A 21,934-nucleotide genomic window follows, 5' to 3' on the forward strand; every position below is an offset into this window, starting at 1 on the left:
AGGTTATAGCATCTCCACATACCCATCCAAAGCATGGTACCATTTTATTTTAAATTATCCTAAGGTTTATAGTTCTAATAGTCTTAATTTTGATATTAGCAATAACTTTTAAGATTCTCCATCAATCTATCAGAATTCTTAAAAATACTTTCTTACCTCGAAAGTATTCAAAAATTCTATTTGTTTTCTCGAAGAAATTCTGTCATCAGAAAGCTTAATCAAATTTTTTATTTTTAAAAATTTCATTTCTAAATTTTCTACCATTTGGACCTCATTTAGAAATATCTTTCTTAGAATGCAATCTCTATTTATTTATCATTTATTTCTTAAAAAGAAAATAACATAACAAATTTTTTAAAGTTTCATCCAAAATCTTCCACCATTTTAGTTGAATTTAGGAAAAAACTTTTCATCTAGAAATTTCATAGAAATTTAACCATTTGTGATTTTTCTTAAGATTTCATCCTTCGACAATATATTTTCAAACAAAATTTTATGATTTTTATTTTTTATTTAGAAAAAAATACAATTACTTTTATCAAAATTTTATCTAAATTTATTTCACCATTTGGTTAAATTTAGAGAAATTCTTTACCTAAAGATTTCTTATAAAATTTACTATTTAAAATTTTTAAGAATCTCATCATTAGGTGATTGTTAATTCAATTCCTAAATTTTATTAAAGTTTTATTTTATATTTTTTATAATTATATTTTCTAAAAGAACTTTCTTTAATTCTCTTAGAAATTTAATTATGTAAGACATTTCAAAAATAAGTAAATAAATAAATAAACTAAAACAATAAATAAATAAATGAAAATGAAAAGAAAATACAAAAAAAAATTGACTCGGCTCAACTGATATCATGGCTCGACTATAGCCCCATGAACTGGCTAGAGTGACTTAAGAGAGGCAACTTGGTATGGCTTAGCTATAGCTTAATTTAATTCACTACTCGTAAGGCAAAACAACGTCATTTTGCTTAAGGTATAAATAACCTTAAAAAATCAAAATTTTTTATTTCTTCTTCTCATATCTTTTTCTTCAGATTCTCTCTAAATTCTCTCTCTCTTTCTCCCACAATTCTCGACCATCATTATCGGTCTTTACTCCTTCTTCAGCGACCACAGTCAGCCGTCGATCGACCACTGATTCAACCTAAAATTTTGTTGTTGTTTCTTTTCGGTTTCCTAGTTTTAATTTGGGCTCCAATTTCTGAAAATCAACCCCTAATGTCTCAGATCTGAAGTCAAAGCCGTAAGATTTCACCATTTTTTTTTGCCTTTTTCCATCATCCAGTCTCGTCAATCTTTGGGTACGTTGCTCAATTTCCTCTATTTTGTACTTTCACTTGTTTTTATCTTAAAAAATCTTGGGTCACCGTAAACTATCGCCAGTACTGCCACTGGCAAAAACAAAATCTCTTTGTGTTGTTGCTAATTGTGCTTTCTATGTATCATGGCTTTTCTCTTTTTTTTAATGCTCGGTTACTCTATATGTTTCTTGACAGTCACTATGTTGGTTATGCTTACTAACAACGAACACTTATTCAATGAGAAATCAATAACGATAACAGGTCTTGTTTTTAGTAGTTGAGGGTTGTAATGGTGCTTGCAATGTAGCTGTCTCACTATCACAGTGTTAATGGGGACTCGATTACTATACAGCTTATATTGGCCTTTTAGATAGAAACTACTGCCTTTTCCCTTGCATGTGTTATTCTTTTGGTGAATTTATTGATGTAGAATTGGATTATGGGGTCAATTTGGATTTTTGGCTCACAATGGTGTAGTATAAAAGTAGAGATAAGGATAGCGGTCTTGGGAAAGAGGAAAGACAAAATGATGGTGGGTGGTCTAGGTAAATGACTGCTTTTGGTGATCTTTGTGTATTGCCTATTAATGTTTGTTTTCTCTTGTTGTGTATCCCTTTGTTGATTCATAGGTTAATTTATAGGAACATTTAGAGGAGTTTTTGATTATGATTCCATCTTTGATAAGATTTTGTATTATCATGAAACTAGAATTTATCCTCTATAGATTGATTTCAGCTCTAATTCTAGTAACATCCATTTTTCTCATGGCAAAATAATTTTTTATTAAACTGAAAAGATAAATAAACTATAAATAAAATAAAATTGAATTTTAAGCCTCAGTCAAAATGAGGTGTCTACAGCGATCTTAGTGTTTCCAATGTGGGTTTAGCTAGTTTGGTGATTTTAAGGCTTCGAATAACAGATTTGGTGTTGAGCAATTTTAGGGATTTTGGTGATGGGTTAACAGCTTTGGTGTTTTTAGGGTTTCAATTGGCAATTTTAGGATGGAGCAGTTTTAGGGTTTCAGGTGGGGGTTAGTTAGTCTAGTGTTTTTAGGGTTTCAGATGACAGTTTTAAGGTGAAGCAATTTTAGCGTTTCAAGAGAGAGGTTAATAGGTTTGATGTTTTTAAGGTTTTGGTTACTGATTTTGGGGATTAGGATAAAGTGTAGTAATGTATAAATCCATGGACTTATCGCTAGACATTACATTAGGAGTCACCACCAATCTTTTTTATTTAGATGCGATTAGTCACCTAACTAAATTTATCTTTTTTTTAAAAAAAATCCCAATTTTGACTCAAATATTCTTAAAAGGTAAATTCTAGCCTACAAAACCAAGACTAAGTCTAGGAGTGTGGTTACACATGATTAAGGTTATAACACCCGCACAATACCCATCCAAAGGATGGTACCAATTGATTTTGTGTTATCCTAAACCTTAAAAACATGTTTGTATTTTACAAAATAATTTAATTATTAAAAATTATTCTTAAAATCACTCCAATAGTTTGGTAACAATTTAAATTAATTTTCTTGTCATAAGAGTATTCATGGAGACTAGTATCCCACTTTGAAGAGGCTCCATCATTAGATTCATTAATGTATTTTATTTTTATGAGTTAATTATCTTAAAAAAAAATAATCCATTAAATCCTCTAATAGTTTGGTTAGATTTTATGTTGATGCAGATCCTTTAACGGATTGGTTGGATTTTTTATTAAAAAATTTATTCAATTTAAGAAAGAATCGTTAAATCTTCCAATACATTAGTAAGATTTAACTCAAAATTTTAATCTCTCAATATTTTGGTAGGATTGAAAACTTAATTTTTCATAATAATTCACTCTTTCAATAGTTTGATAAAACTTAATTTAGAGATTTAAATCCTCCAATAATTTGGTAGGATTAAATCAAAAATATTTTTAATTTAATTTACCTATGAAATCTTCTAATAGTTTGGTAGGATTCATAATTTGAAAAATATTTTAAACCCACGAAAGTCCTCCAATAGTTTGGTAGGATTTTGGATTTATTTAAAAAATATTTTTAACTAAAAAATTAATTTGAATAAATAAAATTTATATAAAATAAATAAATAAATACCAAAAAAGGGTCAATGGCTCGATTTGGGCTTGACAGCAACTCAACTACAAGCTCACAATATGGTTTGGCGGCTCGATGCATGGCTCGGCTCGAGGCTTGTGAGATGCAAGTTGTTGGATCCTGGCACTACAGGTTAGGTTCGTAATCAAATGGACATTTAGGTCAAGTTAAATCGAGTTGATGCTTGGGGAAATCGAGAATTGTCCTCGAAACCTAGAGGTATCATTAGAATCCTCACTAGGAACTTCAACACTCATGAGAAAATGTCACCTCAATCGATAAATCTTGCCGAAGCCTGTGATTGGTAAAAATCATCGGGAACTAAAAGAAGCCTAAAATTTGAATTTGAATTATCTAAGACATTTTTACTCCCAAGTTTTCCTCTATGATTGTTGTTTCTTATTGTCAAATGCTAAGATATTTATAGGGAAGTATTTAGATTTGATAAGGATTACAAGTTTGATATAGATTAAACTTTTGATTTTCATATATTATCCAAGAACAAACACTTTAAATTTCTTTTTTTTTTAAAAAAAAAAGGTAGATCAACTTAATCTAAACCCTAAAAATCACATGAATTATCTATCAAAACAAAAAGAAAATATATACACATTTTTCTACTTAACCAAAACATTTTTCAATTTTTCTCATTCTTGGTTTCTTTTTCTCTTTAAGATAAAGAATAATAATAAAATAAATGAGATAAAATAACAAAGATAAGAATAAAAATAAAATAAAAATAAAAGTAAAAGTAAAATAAAGATAAATGAATAAAATAAAGATAAAGATCAATACAAGGATAAATATAAAATATAAAATAATGACAAACAAACTTATAAATATAAAGATAAAAATAATATAAATAACTAATGAGATAAAATATAAAATTGGATCTTTAGGTCTAAAACTAAACTGAACCCAACTGACTTACTCTAGACTAAATGGGGTGTAGGCATAAAGGTTAGTGAGTTTGTTATTTTTAGGGTTTTGGCTACCAATTTTTAGGGCATAGCGATTTTAGGTTTCTGTGTTATAGTTACCCAGTTTGGTGGTCTTAAGGTTTGATTGGCAGTTTTTAGGTCCTAAAGGTATTAGAGTTTCAAGTTTAGGATTACTGAGTGTGGCAGTTTTAAGGTTTTTTTTTTGTTATTTTTGAGGTGGAGCATTTTCTAGGTTTTCAGAGTGTTGGTTAGCTAGTTTGGTGTTTTTAATGTTTCGGATATTAGTTTTAGGGGGAGCCACTTTAGGGTTTTAAGTGTGAAGTAAGCATGTTTAGTGGTTTTTAGGGTATTAAGTGATGATTTTAGGTTGGATCAGTTTTAAGGTTTCGAGTGTTGGGTTAATGGTTTGGTTGTTTTAGACTTTTAAATGACGGTTTCAAGATAAAATGTTTTTAGGGTTTTGGGTGATAGGTTACCACTTTGGTGTTTTTAGGGTTTCAGTTAGTAATATTGGTGGAACAGTTTTAGGGTTTCTAGTATAGGTTAATTTATTTGGTGTTTTTAGGGTTTTGGGTAGCAATTTTTGGGTGAAGCAGTTTTAAAGTTTTAGGTGGAAGGTTAATAGATTTGGTGTTTTTAAGGTTTTGGGTATCGATTTTGAGGCTAGGAGAATTTAGGGTTTCGAGTTTAATGCTTAGATTTAGTGTTTTAAAGGTTTTGTATGGCGATTTTTGGATGCAATGATTTTAGGGTTTTAGGTGTAGGCTAGTTAGTTTGGTGATTTTACGGTTTCAATGGCTATTTTTAGGTGGGATGTTGGCGAGTTTTGTGATTTTAAGATTTCAATGACGGTTGTTAGGTTAGCAAGTTTAGTGTTTTTCGGGTAGAGATTAGCGGGTTTGGTATGTTTAGGGTTTTGACTGGTGAATTTGGGGCAGAGTGTTTTAGGGTTTTGAATATCAAGTTAGCGGCTTTGGTGGTTATATGGTTATATGTTTTGGGTGCTAATTTTTGTGTAGGGTTTCGAGTGAAAGGTTAACGAGTTTGGTTTTTTTAGGGTTTTGAATGATGATTTTTTTTGTGTAACAATTTAGGGTTTCGGGTTGTGTGTTACCAAAAGACAATTTAGGATTTCAGGTCTCAGATTTTGGGGTTTAGTGATTTTAGAGATTAAGGTTTAAGGTTGTAGTTTTATGATGGAGTGACTTTGGGATTTTGAATGTGGGTTAGCTGATTTGGTGATTTTAGGGTCTTGGGTTTAAGGTTTTAGGGTTTAAGGTTTTAGGGCTTCGATTTTGGGGTTAACATGTTTGGTGTTTCTAGAGTTTCAAGTGGTAAATTTAGGGTTAAGTAATTTTAGGGTTTTGGGTGTTGGATTAGTGGATTTGATGGTTTTATGGTTTCGAGTGTCATTGAGGGGAAAGGTTTTAGGGTTTTGGGGGGGGGGTAGAGGATATGGTGTCTTTAGGGTTTTGGGTGATGATTTTTGTGTGGATCGATTTTAGGGTTTCAAGTGGGAGGTTATCAAGTTTAGTATTTTTAGAGTTTCGAGTGACACTTCTTTTTTACAATAGTTTAAGGTTTGAGGTTATGTTTTTTAGGTTTGGCAATTTTAGGGTTTCGGGTCGTAATTTTTGGGACCTAGCAATTTTAAAGTTTCAGGTCATTGATTATTGAGTTTGGCAATTTTAGGATTTCATGTGGCTACTTTTGGGGTGTAATGGCTTCAGGGATTTGGGTGGTAGATTTGGGGTGGGGCAATTTTAAGGTTTCAAGTGAGGGTTAGTGAGTTTGTTGTTTTTACGGTTTAGGGTGGTGATTTTAGTGTGGAGTGGCTCTAAGGTTGCTGTTAGTTGGTTTGATTTTAGGGTTTAGTGGGCTGTTAGTGATTGGTGTTTTAAAGGTTTTGGGTCGTGGTTTTGGGGTGCTACGATTTTAAGGTTTCAAGTTTAGGGTTAGCTTGTTTGGTGATTTCATGGTTTTAGGTGACCGTTTTGGGCTAGAGTGGTTTTATGGTTTTGGGTAAAGGTTAGCAGGTTTGGAGTTTTTAGGGTTTTGGGAGGTGATTTTGTGGTGCAGTGATTTTAGGGTTGTAGGTGGGGGCTTGGTGAGTTTCCAAGGGGGATTTTGGGGTGTACATTTTAGGTGGGGGATGATGGGTTTATTATATTTAGGACTTTGGGTTTAGGGTTTAAAGTGAAATGTTAAAGTTTCAGTTGGTGATTTTAGGGTGTGATAACTCTATAAAATAGAGTTATTTTTAGTACTTAATTGCGTGAATTTTACTTTGTTCTTGGCAAAATAATTTAATTTGCCTTCTTAATTAGCTTAATTTGTTCCTTTGTAGGAAATTTTCAAAAAAAGATGAAAAAATTGAACTTTTGGCAATTTGGGTTGATTTTTGGAGCAAATATGGAAAATTGACTAAGAGCTCAATTGATGCAAAGATAAGGTTGCAGCCAGAAAGTTTTTTAGAAGCTGTTTGAAGCTTTTACATGCTGTTTTGAGCAACTTTGGAGCTTAACTTGAGAAGAAAAATGGCAGAAAAATTAAAGACTGAATAAGGATGAATTTGGTTCAAGAATATGCTGCATTTACAAGCATGCAGCGATTACAATTAATTATACAGATTTCGGTCTGACAGAGGCAAAATTTTAAGTTCAAAAATTTTATGCAAGTCCTTTGTAGGTGCACAAGCAGGGGATGATTTTTAATTGATGTGGCAAGCAGCTGGTATTTTATTAGATGGCTAGGATGGTTCCTTGGCAGCTAACTTGGCATGAAGGAACTTAAAATTTTGTTTAATACCGAATGGAACAAGCTGGATTTTACTTACGGTAAAAGAAGCAAGCAGCTGACTTCGTATTAACTGTTGCAAGAGTTCAAAACCGAATTTTGTTTCCTTTTTGGCTTCGTATTTGTGTTGAATTACAAGAGTCCAAGACAAGATGGATTTCACGTGCTACATGAGAGTTTAAAGAAGCCAACTTGTCTTCTGTTTAAAGAATCAAAGTGCCGGTAGAATTGCAGGATGTCAAGATTAAAATCAAACAGAATTTAAAATTCTGTTTTCCAAGAAGTCCCACAAAAATTTCAAGGCAAGGAGTCTTCAAGCTGCAAATCAAGAATTTTTCAAGGCTGTTTGAAACATGGCAGAACCACACCACTCTTCTTCTTCGGGAGAAGTTACTTTTAAACCAAGAAACAAAGTCAAATTTTACTTACTCTTTGGATGTCAGATTTTGGTCTTCGTGCAAGTCCTTTAAGAGTTCAATCCTTGTCAAACCGAAACCTTCAAGAAGAAGTCGGCCCTCTTACAAATTCAAGTCAACCGAACTAGCCCATAAATTCTCCATCTATAGATAGTTCAAGAATCAAAATAGGGAAGACATGTATTGGCTGGGGTGACAAACCAACCTACATTTAGCTTTAATTTTTCCTTGTTCTTCTAGTTTATTTCTAGTTCTTTTAAGCATCTTTAAACGGTTTTTATTTTCTAGATTTTTCAATTTAAATTCCAGTTTTAGTTCATTGCAACTTTCAATTAAGTTTGTTAGTCTTATATTCAATTCAAGTTCTTTACAATTTGATTTACATTTCAGTTGTTGTAATTTCTGCTTGGTTTAAATATTTACCTCATACTTTCTGTTTACAGTTTTAGAATTCTGCATAATCTAGTTTAACAGTTTTTAGGCAGTTTTATTGTTTTAATTTTCTGCATGTTATGTTTAATTAATGTTTTAGTTTACAGCTCTAATTCTAGTTACTACATTAGGTTGTTAGTAAAATTCTACTCCACAGTTTTCATTACTGCATAGAGTTTAAGGCTGTTTATGTCCACTCCACAGTTTTCATTACTGCATAAAGTTTAAGGCTGTTTATGTTCACTCCATTAATTTACTGCATTAAATAAAAATTTTGGTTTTAGTTCCTATAGTGTTTGGTTTAGATAGTTTTCATATTTAAATTAAGTTTAGTTATTGTTTTGCTTGTTAATTCGGTTATTTGCAATTTTGATAAGTTTAATATTTAGTTTAGGTTCATTTAAATTTTGTTTGCATAATTTAATTTAATTTCGGTTTACTATTTAATTTAAATTTTTAATTTTTGATTTGCATATTAGGTTAGTAGTTGTTTATTTTTATGTTCTGAATATAATCAAAGGTGTTTAATTGTGGTACTTAATTCTCTTTATTACAATCTCCATGGGAACGAATTTTACTTATCACTTTATTACTTGATATGATTTTGTGTACTTGTAAATTTTCAACCATGGTGCAGTGTTTTAAGGGTTTCGAGTGGCTAGTTAGATGGTTTGATGTTCTTAGGGTTTTGGGTGGGTAGTTATCTAGTTTGGTATTTTTAGGGTTTAGAGTGAAGGTTTATGGTGGAGCTACTTTAGGGCTTCGAGTGGCTGGTTAATAGGTTAGGTGTTTTTAAGGTTTTGAGTGACAATTTTTGGGTGGACATTTTTAGGGTTTTGATTGTTGGTTTGGCATGTTCGGTGGTTTTAAGGTTTCAGGTAAAGGTTTTAGGGCATAATGATTTTAGGGTTTTAGGTAAGGGGTTAGCAGTTTTAGCATTTTTAGGGTTTTGGTTGGCAGTTTTAAGGTTTAGGGTGGAGGTTAACGGGTTTGGTGTTTTTATTATTTCAAGTGGTTGTTGGTAAAGTGGCTTTAGGGTTTCGGGCCAACGGTTAGTAAGTTTGGTATTTTTAAGGTTTTGGGTAACTATTTTGAGGTGGAGCAATTTTGGGGTTTCAAGTGGGGGTTAGCGGATTTCGTGTTTTAAAGGTTTCGGTTGGCAATTTTAGGGCGTAACAATTTAAGTGTTTCAAGTGTGAGGTTAGCTAATTTGGTTATTTTAGAGTTTCAAGTGATGGTTTTAGGGTAGATTGATTTTAGAGTTGCAAGTGAAAGGTTAGTAGGTTTATCATTTTTACTGTTTTGGGTTGCAGTTTTAAGGTTAAATGGTTGTAAGGTTTCAGTTGTAGGGTTTAAGGTTTGGTGTTTTTAGGGTTTTGAGTGGCAGATTCGGGATGAAGTGGTTTTAGCGTTTTAGATGTGAGGTTAGAGAGTTTTGTGGCTTTAAGGATTTAGTAGACGATTTTGAAGTGGAACGATTTTGGAGTTTCAGGTGTTAAGTTAGCAAGTTTGGTGGTTTTAGGGTTTCAGGTGATGATTTTGGGACAAAGTGATTTTAGAGTTTTAGATGATGGGTTATCAGCTTTAGTGTTTTCAGGGTTTTAATTGGCTATTTTAAGGTGGAGTATTTTAGGGTTTCAAGTGAGATTCATGAGTTTAGTGTTTTTAAGGTTTCAAGTGGTAGTTTTAAGGTGAATCAATTTTAGGGCTTTACACGAGAGGTTAACAGGTTTGCTATTTTTAAGTTTTCATGTGCCAATTTTTAGGTGCAACAATTTTAAGGTTTGGATAGGGGGTTAGCTGGTTTTTTTGTATTAAAGGCTTTGGGTGGCAATTTTAGGTTGCAACGATTTTAGGGTTTTAGGTGTAAAGTTAGCTAGTTTGGTGATTTTAGGATTTTAAGTGGGAGGTTAACAAGTTTAGTGTTTTTAGGATTTTATGTTATAGTTTTTGGGTGTGGTGGTTTTAGGGTTTCGATTGAAATGTTAGTGGGCCTAGTGTTTTTAAGTTTCAGGGGACAATTTTATGGTGGAACAGTTTTAGGATTTCTAGTAGGGGAAACGTGTTTGGTGTTTTTAGGGTTTTAACAAACAGATTTGGAATGGAGAGGTTAAAGGGTTTGGTGGTTTTATGGTTTTGAGGGTCGATTTTTGGGTAGAGTGATTTTAGGGTTTCAGGTAGTGTATTAACGAGTTTTGTGTCTTTAGTGTTTTTGGTGCCATTTTGGTGTAAAGTGATTTTAGGGTTTTGGATGAAAAGTTAATGAGTTTGATATTTTTTGGGTTTCAAGTGGTAATTTTTTTTGTGTAGTGGTTTAGGGTTTCGAGTTGTATGTTACTTGAATTTTCAATTTTAGGGTTTCAAGTTATAGTTTTTAAAGCCTAGCAGTTTTAAAGTTTAGGTCATTAATTACCAGATATGACAATTTTAATGTTTTGGGTGGTTGTTTTTAGGATGTAACAACTTTAAAAATTTGTGTGGCAGTGTTAAGATGGAGTGTTTTTAGGTTTCGAGAGAGGGATTAACGGGTTTGTTGTTTTTAGGGTTTAAGGTGGCAATTTTAAGGTGTAATGCCTTTAGGGTGTCAGGTGTGGGGTAAATGGGTTAGGTATTTTTAAGGTTTTTAGTGGTGATTTTTGGGGTATCACGATTTTTTAGTTTTAGGTAAAGATAACTAGTTTGGTGTTTCAGGCCTTTGAGTGGTAGTTTTAGATGTAATGATTTTAGAGTTTTAGGTATAGGGTTAGCTTGGTTAGTGTTTTAGTGGTTTCGAGAGACTATTTTAGAGTCTTTTGACTCTAGAATTTTAGCTGAAGAGTTAATTAGTTTGGTGAATCTAAGGTTTGGGATAAAGGTTTTAGGGTGGAATGGTTTTATTGTTTCAAGAAGAGGTTAGTAGGTTTGGAGTTTTTAAGTTTTGGGAGAAAGTGAACAGTGCAGCAGTTTTAAAGCAAAAAGTTTTTTAGGTTTTAAGTGGGGTTTAATAGGTTTATTATTTTTAAGGTTTCAAGTTTAGGATTTAGGGTGAAAGGTTAGGGTTTTAGTTGGTAGTTTTTGGGGCATATGGTTTTAGGGTTTTAGGTGGGGATTTTGGGGTGAAGTGTTTTTAGGGTTTCAAGTGATGATTAGCTAATTTGGTGTTTTTAATTTTTTGTGTGGCGATTTTAAGGTAAAACTGATTTAGGGTTTCTTGTGGGAGGTTAGCAGGTTTGGTGTTTTTAGTGTTTCGAGTAACAATTTTAAGGTTTCAGGTGTTGAGTTAGTGGTTTGTTAGTTTTAAGGCTTCGAGGGGCAATGTTTATGTTTTAAAGGTTTTTATGGTTTTAGGTTTCGACAGTTTTGAAGTTTCAGGGGTAGTTATTGGTTTGGTATTTTTAGTGGGTTTTTAGGTTTCAACATTTTTGGGTTTCTACAGTTTTTGGGTCTTAAAAGGCAATTTTTAGGTTTTGAGGAATTTTAATAATTTTTTTGGGTTTCAACAATTTTAGGATTTTTAGGGTCAAGTTTTTGAGTTTTTAGTGATTTTAGAGTTTTGGCAGTTTTAGGGCTTCAAGTTACAGTTTTTGTATTTTTCATTTTTTGTGGTTTTTAGGATTTCAACGATTTTGAGATTTTGAGGGCGATTTTTATCTTTAGGTGGTTCTATGGTATTTAGAGTTGGTTTTTAGGTTTTTGTGGTTTTTAGTGGTTTCTGGGGTTTCAATGATTATGGGGTTTTTAGTGATTTTAGAGGTTTTGGCAATTTTGTGGTTACATGGGGCAGTTTTTTTAGTGGTTTTGACAATTTTGGGGTTTCAACGAGCAGTTTTTGGGTTAAGGAATTTTTTTTTCTAGTTTTAGGTCTTGACAATTTTATAATTTTAAGGGCAATTATTGGGTTTTTGATATTTTTAGTAGTTTTTGTGATTTCGACTATTTTGAGGTTTTCAAAGGTGTATTTTGGGTTTAGGGGGCTTTTAGTGGATTCAGGGATTCCAGTAATTTTGGGGTTTTTGAGGATGGCTTTTGGGTTTTCAATGGTTCTTAGGATTTCAGCAGTTTTGGGATTCGGGTGGTGAATTTTTTGTTTTTAAGGTTTTTTTATCTTTAGGGTTTTGGAAGGTTTTAATATTTGAGGGGTTTTGGGATTTTGCATTTTTTTTAGTGGCTTTTAAGGTTTCAATGGTTTTAGGCCTTCAAGGGCAATTTTTAAATTTTTGAGCTTTTTAGTGATTTTTTGGATTTATGTGATTTTGGCATTTCAAGGGCAATTTTTATGTTTTTGAGGTCTTAACGCTTTTAGGGTTTTGGGAGCAATTTTTTTATTTCAAAGGCAATTTCCAGGTTTTTGAGATTTTGTGTGGTTTTTAGGGATATAACAATTTTGAGACTTGAAGATTGGTTTGTGGTTTTTGGGTTTTTTTTATTACTAGTGGTTTAGGGTTTTGGCGATTTTAGAGCTTTAAGGGGTTTTTTGGAGTTTAGATGATTATGGGGTTTCGAGTGGTGATTTTTTTAGATAATGGGTTTTTAGTGGTTTTAGAGGTTTCGACGATTTTTAGGTTTTTTTAAAATTTTTGTGGTTTTAGGTTTCTATAGTTTTGGGGTTTCATGGTGTAACTATTGGATTTTCGTGATTTTTATTAGTTTTTGAAGTTTCGACAATTTTAAGTTTTCAAAGGCGATTTTTAGGTTTTTAGGATTTTTAATGGTTTTTGGGATTTAAAAAGTTTTAGGGTTTTAGGGGTGCCTTTTGGGTTTTAGGGACTTTTAGTGGTTTTCGAAGTTGCAACGGTTTTGAGGTGTTTTGAAACGGTTTTTAGGTTTTTGGGGTTTTAGGATGTTTTAGGTGTTTAGGATTTAAAGTTTTGAGATTTTAAGAGATGATTTTTTGTTTAGGGTTTTTGGGGTTTGATTTTTTATTTTAGAATTTAGAGTTTAAAGTTTAGAGTTTAGAATTTTTAATTTTTTGGGGTTTTTAATGGTTTTTAAGGTTTCTACAGTTTTGGGTTTCAAGGAGCGATTTTTTAGTTTTTGGGATTTCAAAAATTTTGAAATTTTGATAAATTATTTTTGGGTTCGTTGAGTTTTTAATGATCTTTTAAGGTTTCAAAAATTTTGAGTTTTTAATAAACGATTTTTGAATTTTTGAGGTTTTTAAAATTTTAAGATCAAAAACACTCCAAACTGATTGAAACGCATTGAATCGACCAAATCACCTTTAGACCATGGATAATGTTGACCAAAAGATTTTTTGATATTTTCTTTGTGATTTTTCTTTTATTTTTGCACCTAATTTTTTATATAATAAAATATTTTTTATTTAAGTTAATAGTAAAACAAAATAAATTTAGGAAAAGGTTGGAATAAAAATTAATTAAATATAAAAATAATTGACCAAAAATTAATCATATATTTATTTGAATATGCATCTAAATGTTAAACTAAAATTTAAAATATCTTCATTTCTCTTTAATTAATAAAAAATCTCTCCCAAAAAGTATCACACTCCATATACGGTAAAAAATACCTGTTCAGAAATATAGAAGAATATCAGAAACAACTTTCAAATGCTTACTGCATTCAGTATCATAATAAAGTTGCGGGAATCAGCTTTCAATGTCATCCATGAAACTCATTACGGACTTGCCGTTACGACAGCATATTTTACAAAAATGCCATAAACAAGAATCTGCCCAAGGGCAAAATATTCACAATTTATACAACCATCATATACACTTAATTTTGGGAAACGCATAAGGGGGTTACAGATTTCATAGAGGAAAAACAGAATCGAAAATGAAACGGGACAATTAAACGATTCATGCCACAAGAGGAGGTTCCCTTTACGTAGAGAAAAAAATGTATGCACGCACCAGCCAGGCCAAACGAGAACACTGGAAGGACGAAGATGCACCCCAATCCAGTTCTATTAAACAGCTCAAATTGAGTTTCAAATGGGTTTAGACCATGTATCACACCTTCTAACTTCCATCTGCATAAAGAATTAATGAAATGAAAAAGTGAAGCTGTTGCAAATTTCAAGCCCGTCATTTAGTGCTTGCATTACTTTTCCAAATTGAGGGAGATAACAGGAAAGCAACATGGATGTGAACCAAACACGTCTTCCAGCTTCAGCTATTCAATCAGAGTTGGAATCATAAAAATCACTTGGGCATGGAGTCATAACCTCAGATTCAAGCAATTGGACCACCCTGTGCATGGTGGGTCGATCCTCTGGGCTTGAAGAGACACACTGGATGGCAACTGGGAGCAAGGCATCAAGGCTTTCTGCCTGCACCCCCTCACAATTTGGATCTACAATCTCTCGTTGCCTATTCTCCGTAACCAAGAAATTTAACTGCAAAAAAGAAAACAGACCAGTCAGATGAATACCCACATACACATGCTTAATTGAGGAAACCCATCAGCATCAGATCATGTCATTTGCTGAGCCAAATGCTATATATTTTTTGCTTCACATTTTACTTAAAAAAAAACAAAAAAAGGCAAAAAGAAAATAATAAAAACAGGAACCAATCAGAGCCTAAATAAACCCATGACATCTCTCCAGACCAATTCAGTAAATGCAACATGAAGTAAACAGCATCAAGAAAGTACAGCACATGAAATCTACAATAGAAACATTAATTAACCACATAATAGAGACTAAGCACACAGCATAGTCAGTGCAACTTTATCTCTAAATGTTTACACTTATCAAACATTTGATTTAATCGCTTAATAAAAAAAAACCCTGTTTAATTTGAGACATTAAGCCTACTTGACAAAATTTCAACAGGCGTGGAGACATACCCAGCCAACAATGTTGAGGCCCTTCTCAATAAATGATGCATCAGTAGGTCTCTTTCCACTTAAGACTTCAAGTACCAAGACCCCAAAACTATAGACATCTGTCTTTTCAGTTGCTCTCCCACTTACCATATACTCTGTTGAAGGAACCATAAACAGACTCAAGATAAATAGAATCTAAAATGCTTACATTACAGAAAATATGATTCAACCACTTAAGCAAGATCCTAATCGCAGCTTTTCAAAAAATAAAAATAAATAAATAAACACTTCACCATATTAGTATGCCTGGAATCTTTCCTTTGTTTAGGTTATAAGCTAAGACTACAGTTTTTAGTTTTTTACACACAAATTTAGACATGTCATACACTAGGGATTCCCGATTAAATACAGTGTTTCCAAAGACAAATCTGTTTATGCAATGTGAGGTGAGGTGTGAACTCAAGTTCGTGGAACATAAAGCTTTTTTGGTAGCATTTATTTTTATATCTACAAAAAACTAGAAAGGTTGTAATAAAATTAGTAAAAATCACGTAGAAAACAATTTATGTTAATGAAAATTATATAGTTTTAAATAATTTAAAAGCATATTTTTGGTCCAACGGGTAGCCGTGTTGGATGTAAAAGATCATGATTTGAACTCCCTTGGTGCCTTTTCATGCTGTGTTTCCTTCACTTATCAAGCAAAAAATAACGTGCATATGTCACGGTCCTAGAGAGGAGCCATGAATCCTACATCGGCTATGCACTAAAGTTGGTCATGGGATAAAAGGATTCACACCACCACCTCCTTGTGAGACGCTTTTTGTGGGACAAAACCGTGAGGCCAAGAAGGTATCAAAGCGGACAATACCTCACAAAGGTGTGAACCATGATAGTTAGGCTGATCTAGGACGCTGAATGAGTCCATGCCTAGGTCTTGGAGCCGCACGAGCCTAGAGGTTAAGTCTCAGCCCGTGATAAGTGATATCAAAGCTAGCTCTAAGGTATTAGCGATGTGCCACCAAGTACAGTGGGCCTTCATTGGAGTGGGGAAGGATGTTACGGTCCTAGTGAGGAGCCATGAATCCTACATCGGCTATGTACTAGAGTTAGTCATGGGATAAAAGAGTTCACACCATCTTCTCCTTGTAAAGCACTTTTTGTAAAACAAAACCATAAGGCCAAAGGGGAGCCAGAGCAGATAATACCTCATAAGGGTGTGAACCGTGACAGTTAGGTTAATCTGGAACACCGGATATGTCCATGCCCGGATCCTGGAGCCGCACGAGCCTAGAGGTTGAGTCTCGGCCCGTGACATACACAAATCCCAATCTAAATCTAAAAAGGTTATTGAGTAACTCGCTAAAAGCAATGTACATAAAGATTTGGCTAAATTTTGACTTCTATTAATCTTTATGGGCCAACCAAAGATACCAAATAAAAAAGCATTGTGGGACATGGTTGTCATGTTTCAAAATAGCCATTAAAAGTGAAAAAATAATAATAATTTTGTGTCAGATCAACTCTTACTTGTCTTATGCCAAATTTTAACAACTGTTTATTTTCAAAGCATCTCTAATTAAAAGAGATCAACTACAGTTTAAATCAAGCCAATATTGCAACTGCATACCTGGAGCCAAATAACCAAAAGTTCCTGCAACAATGGTTGTAATATGAGATTCTTCATCCTCTAACAGTTTGGCAAGTCCAAAGTCTGATACTCGAGCCTCCAAATTGCTATCAAGTAAAATGTTGCTGGACTTTATGTCACGGTGTATGATCCTAGGAGAACAATCATGGTGTAAATAGGCCAGTCCTTTTGCTGCTCCCATAATAATGTTCAAGCGTGCTTCCCAGTCTAACTGCTCAGATCGATCTGTTAAAAGAATCAAAAAAATCACCTACCAAATAAATAAACCAATCCATGTAATAAATCATTAGAATTGCAACGGTCCCAAAATAATAAAGGAATTCCTAACCAATGGTGAAAATAAAGAAAGAGAAGTGCTTAAGTTCGAGCTTAGTCAGTAAATCCATGAAAAAAGCCATGTCATTCAATTTGCTGAACAAAAATAAACAAAGAAAAATGTGTAGTTGAAGTTCATGCAAGTCCATGAGCTGCTTTTGAATGAAAATTGTTAAGAAAACCTCACCATGAAGAGCTTCATCAAGGCTACCACCAGCAAGGAAATCATAGATTAACAGCTTAGAAGTAGGTGAATTACAATATCCTCGCAAGTTTACAAGGTATCGGTGTTTTATGCTTCCAAGAATTGCCAGCTCTCTTTCAAAAAATCGATCAAATCCCTCATTCATCTTGACAATTCGTTTCAAAGCAAACACATTGCCATCATCCATTGCGAGCTTGTATACTGTCCCAAAGCCCCCAATACCTATAATGTGTTCCTCATTCAAAGTTTCCAATTTCTTAATGACGTCCTTTGAAGTGTATGGCAAGTCTCCATGAAACATAACAAGTAATGCCCCTGAAGCAACAAAACCACATTAACAAAGATGTTGAATCTTAGATGAAAATGGAAAATTGGCTAGATTTTCCAAAAATTTGAAGATCAGTTGGGAAGAGCACCTCCACTGACATCCATGGCAAGAGTTGTGCCCTCATTTTTACCAAACTTCTTATATAGGAAGCAACCCCAAAAACACATAAGTGCCACCAAAAGCAGTGCACCCACGGTTGCTGATGCACTAATGAGAAGCCTTCCAGAGTACTTCTTACCACCTTGATTTTGAGCTACAAAAATAGATTGAAATACTAACCAAAGTGAGCTGCTTTGAAAAAACAATAGATCCAAGAATAAAGGTGACAAACTTGTCAGGAATTCAGATTTTGTGGACAAATTTAACACTGAAATGAACACCAAAAGCCCAGAGTTATACATTTTTGGCATATGCAGCTTACCTGAAATAGGTGATTGGGAATTTGCAGGAACTCCTCCACTGTCATCTTTGCATGCCACATTGATTTGCTTTCCACATAAATCACGATTTCCAACAAAACTACAAAAAAAAAAAGTGTTAAACTGTTAATTTAGCATAATAGTATTATAGCAATCTTCTTAGACATTTCAAGCTGAACTAGTCAACAGAAGATGAAGATTCAAAAAGAAAACAATAAAGGTAGAAAATATAAGAGTAAGACTTCATGGAACCCTCCTGAATGATACTTTAATGACAGAAGATCTATTGAATGCAGTATAGCAAAATAGCTTCTACTTACGAGCTTGCTGTATAGTTGCTGAAGACACCTCGTGATGGTATTGGCCCAACCAGAAAATTGTTTGAAACATTGCTTCAGGAATTAAATAAGATCATCAAATATGAGTTTATATTCAATAGATTCTTTAAGAACCAACTCAGTAAAACACCTCTATTTAAAGACTAACAAATTTGAAGCAAGGGGAACTAACAATGAAATGAGCTTATCTAGCTTCCCTATTGAAGGTGGAATAGATCCACTGAGAGAGTTGCTTGAGATGTCCCTGCAAATTCAAACAGTGTAAGCATCATTAAGTAACTAAATGATTAGTCTATTTACCACTCTAGCTCACATTTATTAGGCAAGAGAAACAACGTACATATTCTGAAGTGAAAATAGGTTCCCCAATTCACTTGGAATTAAACCACTTAAGTAATTACCCTGCAAGTATCTGTAGAAAAGAACAGATTACAGTAAAATAAACTAATGAATACATGTAATTTCAAAATCAATTTTTCAATACCAAACCTATAGAACCTTGAAACCATATCGTACTTGATTTTACAAACACACTAATTCAACACCACAATGCCATTTCTTCAGGAAAAAAAAAATACAAAACTTCAGATATCAAGTACATCCAAGCAATATTTAGCCAAAACTAAATACAACTTTAGTGAGTTTTAAGGCAAAGGTAAGAAAAACTACTCCACTTTACATTAATAAATGAAATGCTACAAATAATACCACGTAATTAACATGCATTAATGGAAAAGTTATTTTCCAGTTTCTTCTTTATCTCTTTATATGAAGATTGACTAGATTTAATTCGAGAACATCCAAGTTAGACAAAATATCAGGAAAATGTTAAAAAAGGAGATTACTCACCTAGAAAAGCTCAACCTTGTAACCATACAATGAAGGGTAAAGGTCCAAGGTTCACTTTCCCCTTGGCCTTGCCCAAACATACTAAAAAGGACAGTATACAGATTCGATAATTATGAAATTAAACAAGCGGATTTCTCTCCATTTCATCAATTTATATATCATAAGCATTATTGCATATATATCCTAAACATATAAGAAGAATAGGACAAAACAAGACCCATTGTTTGACATGTAGCACAAAGAGAACAATTTGCTCTATTCAGTGCATGACAATCGTAATCCTAGTTAAATCCCTTTCAAATCCATCTAGAATTCATAATCCAGCAAAAGAACAAGTATTTTTGAGGTAGAACTATTGTTTTGCATCAGCACCATAGCCAAATGATGAGCCTCAAAGTGAATTAAAGATTTTACATTAATATCATATCCGTCAATCCTACCACTTGCAAGAAAAAACCTATAAAGTAGCCAACAACACTTTTCAAGCAAGGAAACACTTTTCAAGCAAGGAGAAGCATTAGATCAATGAACTAAGATGCCAGCAACAATACTTACATTTCCTGCAGCTCTGTGCAATTACCCAGTTCTAAAGGAATTGCCCCATAAAAGTTGTTGTTAAGAAGCATTCTGATTCACGTCAAATTTAAAGAAAATATCAGCTGCAAGAAAATATATTTTAATACAGATCATGAATCAACTATGAAGAAAACTAAGGAAGCCCCAGAAATACATACAAAAGCCTCAAGTGCTCCAGCTTCCCAAGGTCAGGTGATATAGGACCACTCAGTTTATGATTAGTGAGGCTCCTGATGAGAAAACATAGGGAAAAGAGAATTTGTTAAATGGCACTTTCATGTATACAAATTTGTCAAAGGGAAGACATAAATGGACATGATCTTCAAAACTCACAAAGTAGTCACTCTCTTGGATTTACTATCACATGTCACCCCCTTCCATTTGCATGGATCAGGATCCTCTGGTCTCCACTGAGAAAGCACACCATCTGAACTAACAATTGCTATCCGGAAGCTTAGAAGTGCCTCTCCTACATATCAGGAAAAGCATTTTCACATTCTATAACCAGATATTCTTATTTCCCACGAGAGGTATACCTAATGAATGGCTAGCGAGAGATTCCAGAACCAGCCAAAATCTATTATTATCTAAACTACAATCTAAATGACAATGTTTGAAAAGAAAAGAAAAGAAAAGAAAAGAAAAAAAGAAAAAGGAAAAATGTAAACATGATCACCAATGTTTTACAAGGTGGAATTTTCGATATGTAAAATCCCCTAAGTGAGACAAATTAACCAGTATATTCCAACCAAATGAGTATCAACATAAGGAGAGCATTTGGGATCCTTTTTCAAATGGTGACAGAATAAGAGGAAAAATAAACTTTTAAAATCAGCTTGAATTATCTGATATGACATACATCACTTACCATCAGGACTGATAGCTCTGATTCTGTTTATTAGGATTAAAAAGGATAGAACGTGAAGCAGCCATGGCCATTGACATTTCATCAGACGGATGCCCATAATGGCACTGACCAAGCATAATATAGATACTACAAATCATCTAATACACTGAGCTCGAAAATCCCTCGCTGTAACATATGGTTATCTGGTCTATATTGCCATTTGGCAGCCACAAAAGAAAGAAAAATGATGCCTGGCAGGAAATAGAAAAGCAAGATAAGAATTGGAAATGATATGAAATCTGAAACAGAAATATTATTGCGCGGATCAATGTTTGTGCAAAAAAACACATAGATGAAAACAAAGCTAAAACCCCCTCTCAAAAAAAACATAACAAAAAAAAAACTATGATTTTTTTTTGTTTAAAGAACAGGAATCAAAGCAGCCTGTCATGCAGAACCAAAGTACAATCTAAAACACCAAAATCTTACACATATATACAGGTCAAATAATTGCTAAATCATGCATTCAGATAATAATAATAATAACAATTCATCTCGAAAATCATTGCAGTTTTGATATCTATGCATTCAGGAATAATAATAATAATAATAACAATAATTCATCTTGAAAATCATTGCAGTTTTAATATCTATGTTGCACATACTAGTCTAAGAGAGCAGCTTATTCTTGTACCATACATTGTGTTGCATGAAGTTCAATGAGTGAACCTATCAGTACGATAAAGCAATTCATCCAATATGCAATTTAGAAACAGCAGATAGCATAGATATTTAAAACACCTAGCATAATTAGACTTTAAAGCCATTTTTGAGGAAACTGACCATCTGGAAACTTAAACATAGAGGGAGCCAGATTTTGGAAAAGGAAAATAGAAAGAAAAAGGAGAAATTGAAGAAACCTTTGAGATTGATTCGATCTGAAGCCAATGAGCTGTAAAGCGAAAACAAACAAAAATGGAGAAATAAATATATTCACTGCTTCTTCTTCTTCTTGTTGGATGAGTAATGATTATTGGTAGATTGAACCTCTTTTTTTTTAACATTTGAAAGTGGATATGTGATTGTAAAGAGAGTTTTAGTTGTGGAGAGGGCATGCGAGAATTAGATGCTTGGAATTAAATGGGCGAGTTGGTGGGCTCCTTTCTCACGTGCGACTGTGACCTTCCGTACGTGCCAACCGTCGCTTCTTTCTTTCTATAACCGACTCATTGTAAACAGAATGTTACATATACAGCAATTTTTTTGCCAAAAGAGCACAGATAAAGTATATAAATTATAATTATTATTATATAATTAATTTATTATAATTTAAAATTATGTAAGATGTATTAAAATTTTATATAAATTTTTCATTTATAAATAATAAATTTTTACATAATTTTAATATAATTATAATATTATAATAAAAAATTATAAGTAAAATACTCTCATATATATTTAAAGTAATTGCTACTTATTACTACTATAATTTCGTGTAAATAAGCCTTCCCTTTCTCCTACTACTACTCTATTTTAATATGCTACTATTGATATATTTGTTTTGTGTGTGATTATTATATATTACAGCAGTAAACATTTGATTTCATAAATGACAAAAGCATTTATTT

General features: G+C 33.0%; 1 protein-coding gene and 1 long non-coding RNA gene across 6 annotated transcripts; one reads left to right on the forward strand and one right to left on the reverse strand.

The window, feature by feature from the left end:
* The first annotated feature begins 1,040 nt into the window (after positions 1-1,040).
* On the forward strand, positions 1,041-7,954 carry LOC149513934 (uncharacterized). The gene is made up of 2 exons (XR_016328987.1): positions 1,041-1,315; positions 6,708-7,954. It is a non-coding gene; the product is annotated as an uncharacterized LOC149513934 (long non-coding RNA).
* Positions 7,955-13,534: 5,580 nt separating this feature from the next.
* On the reverse strand, positions 13,535-21,419 carry LOC111275337 (LRR receptor-like serine/threonine-protein kinase FEI 1). Of its 5 annotated transcripts, none has more exons than XR_016328988.1 (15): positions 21,227-21,419; positions 20,328-20,557; positions 19,793-19,928; positions 19,618-19,689; positions 19,439-19,510; positions 18,375-18,446; positions 18,207-18,278; positions 18,017-18,088; positions 17,699-17,796; positions 17,366-17,530; positions 16,932-17,264; positions 16,409-16,654; positions 14,800-14,933; positions 14,054-14,344; positions 13,535-13,978 (listed from the first exon to the last, which is right to left on the reverse strand). XR_016328988.1 is itself a non-coding variant. In XM_089745849.1 (15 exons), the coding sequence occupies exons 2-15, from the start codon at positions 20,422-20,424 to the stop codon at positions 13,937-13,939; spliced, it is 1,782 nt and encodes a 593-aa protein (XP_089601975.1). In that variant the 5' UTR covers positions 20,425-20,557; positions 21,227-21,419; the 3' UTR covers positions 13,535-13,936. The 5 variants fall into 5 exon arrangements, 4 of the variants coding, with proteins under 4 accessions (XP_089601975.1, XP_022716372.2, XP_022716379.2 ...); XM_089745849.1 differs by having other exon boundaries at positions 14,174-14,344; XM_022860637.2 differs by lacking the exon at positions 13,535-13,978 and having other exon boundaries at positions 13,991-14,344.
* Between the last annotated feature and the right edge of the window lie 515 nt (positions 21,420-21,934).

The sequence above is a fragment of the Durio zibethinus genome, chromosome 17 (assembly GCF_047325235.1).
Source record: "Durio zibethinus cultivar Kanyao isolate XHJ-2024 chromosome 17, ASM4732523v1, whole genome shotgun sequence".
NCBI lineage: Eukaryota > Viridiplantae > Streptophyta > Magnoliopsida > Malvales > Malvaceae > Durio > Durio zibethinus.

What these genes read in the sequence shown, in the direction of transcription:
- LOC111275337 (XM_022860637.2), bottom strand. Translation starts at nt 20,424, where the DNA reads ATGGGCATCCGTCTGATGAAATGTCAATGGCCATGGCTGCTTCACGTT. An exon ending in CTAGATAAGCTCATTTCATT is followed by an intron (nt 18,089 to 18,206) that starts GTTAGTTCCCCT and finishes TAATTCCTGAAG; the next exon opens with CAATGTTTCAAACAATTTTC. An exon ending in CCTTGATGAAGCTCTTCATG is followed by an intron (nt 16,655 to 16,931) that starts GTGAGGTTTTCT and finishes TTCTTTTAACAG; the next exon opens with ATCGATCTGAGCAGTTAGAC.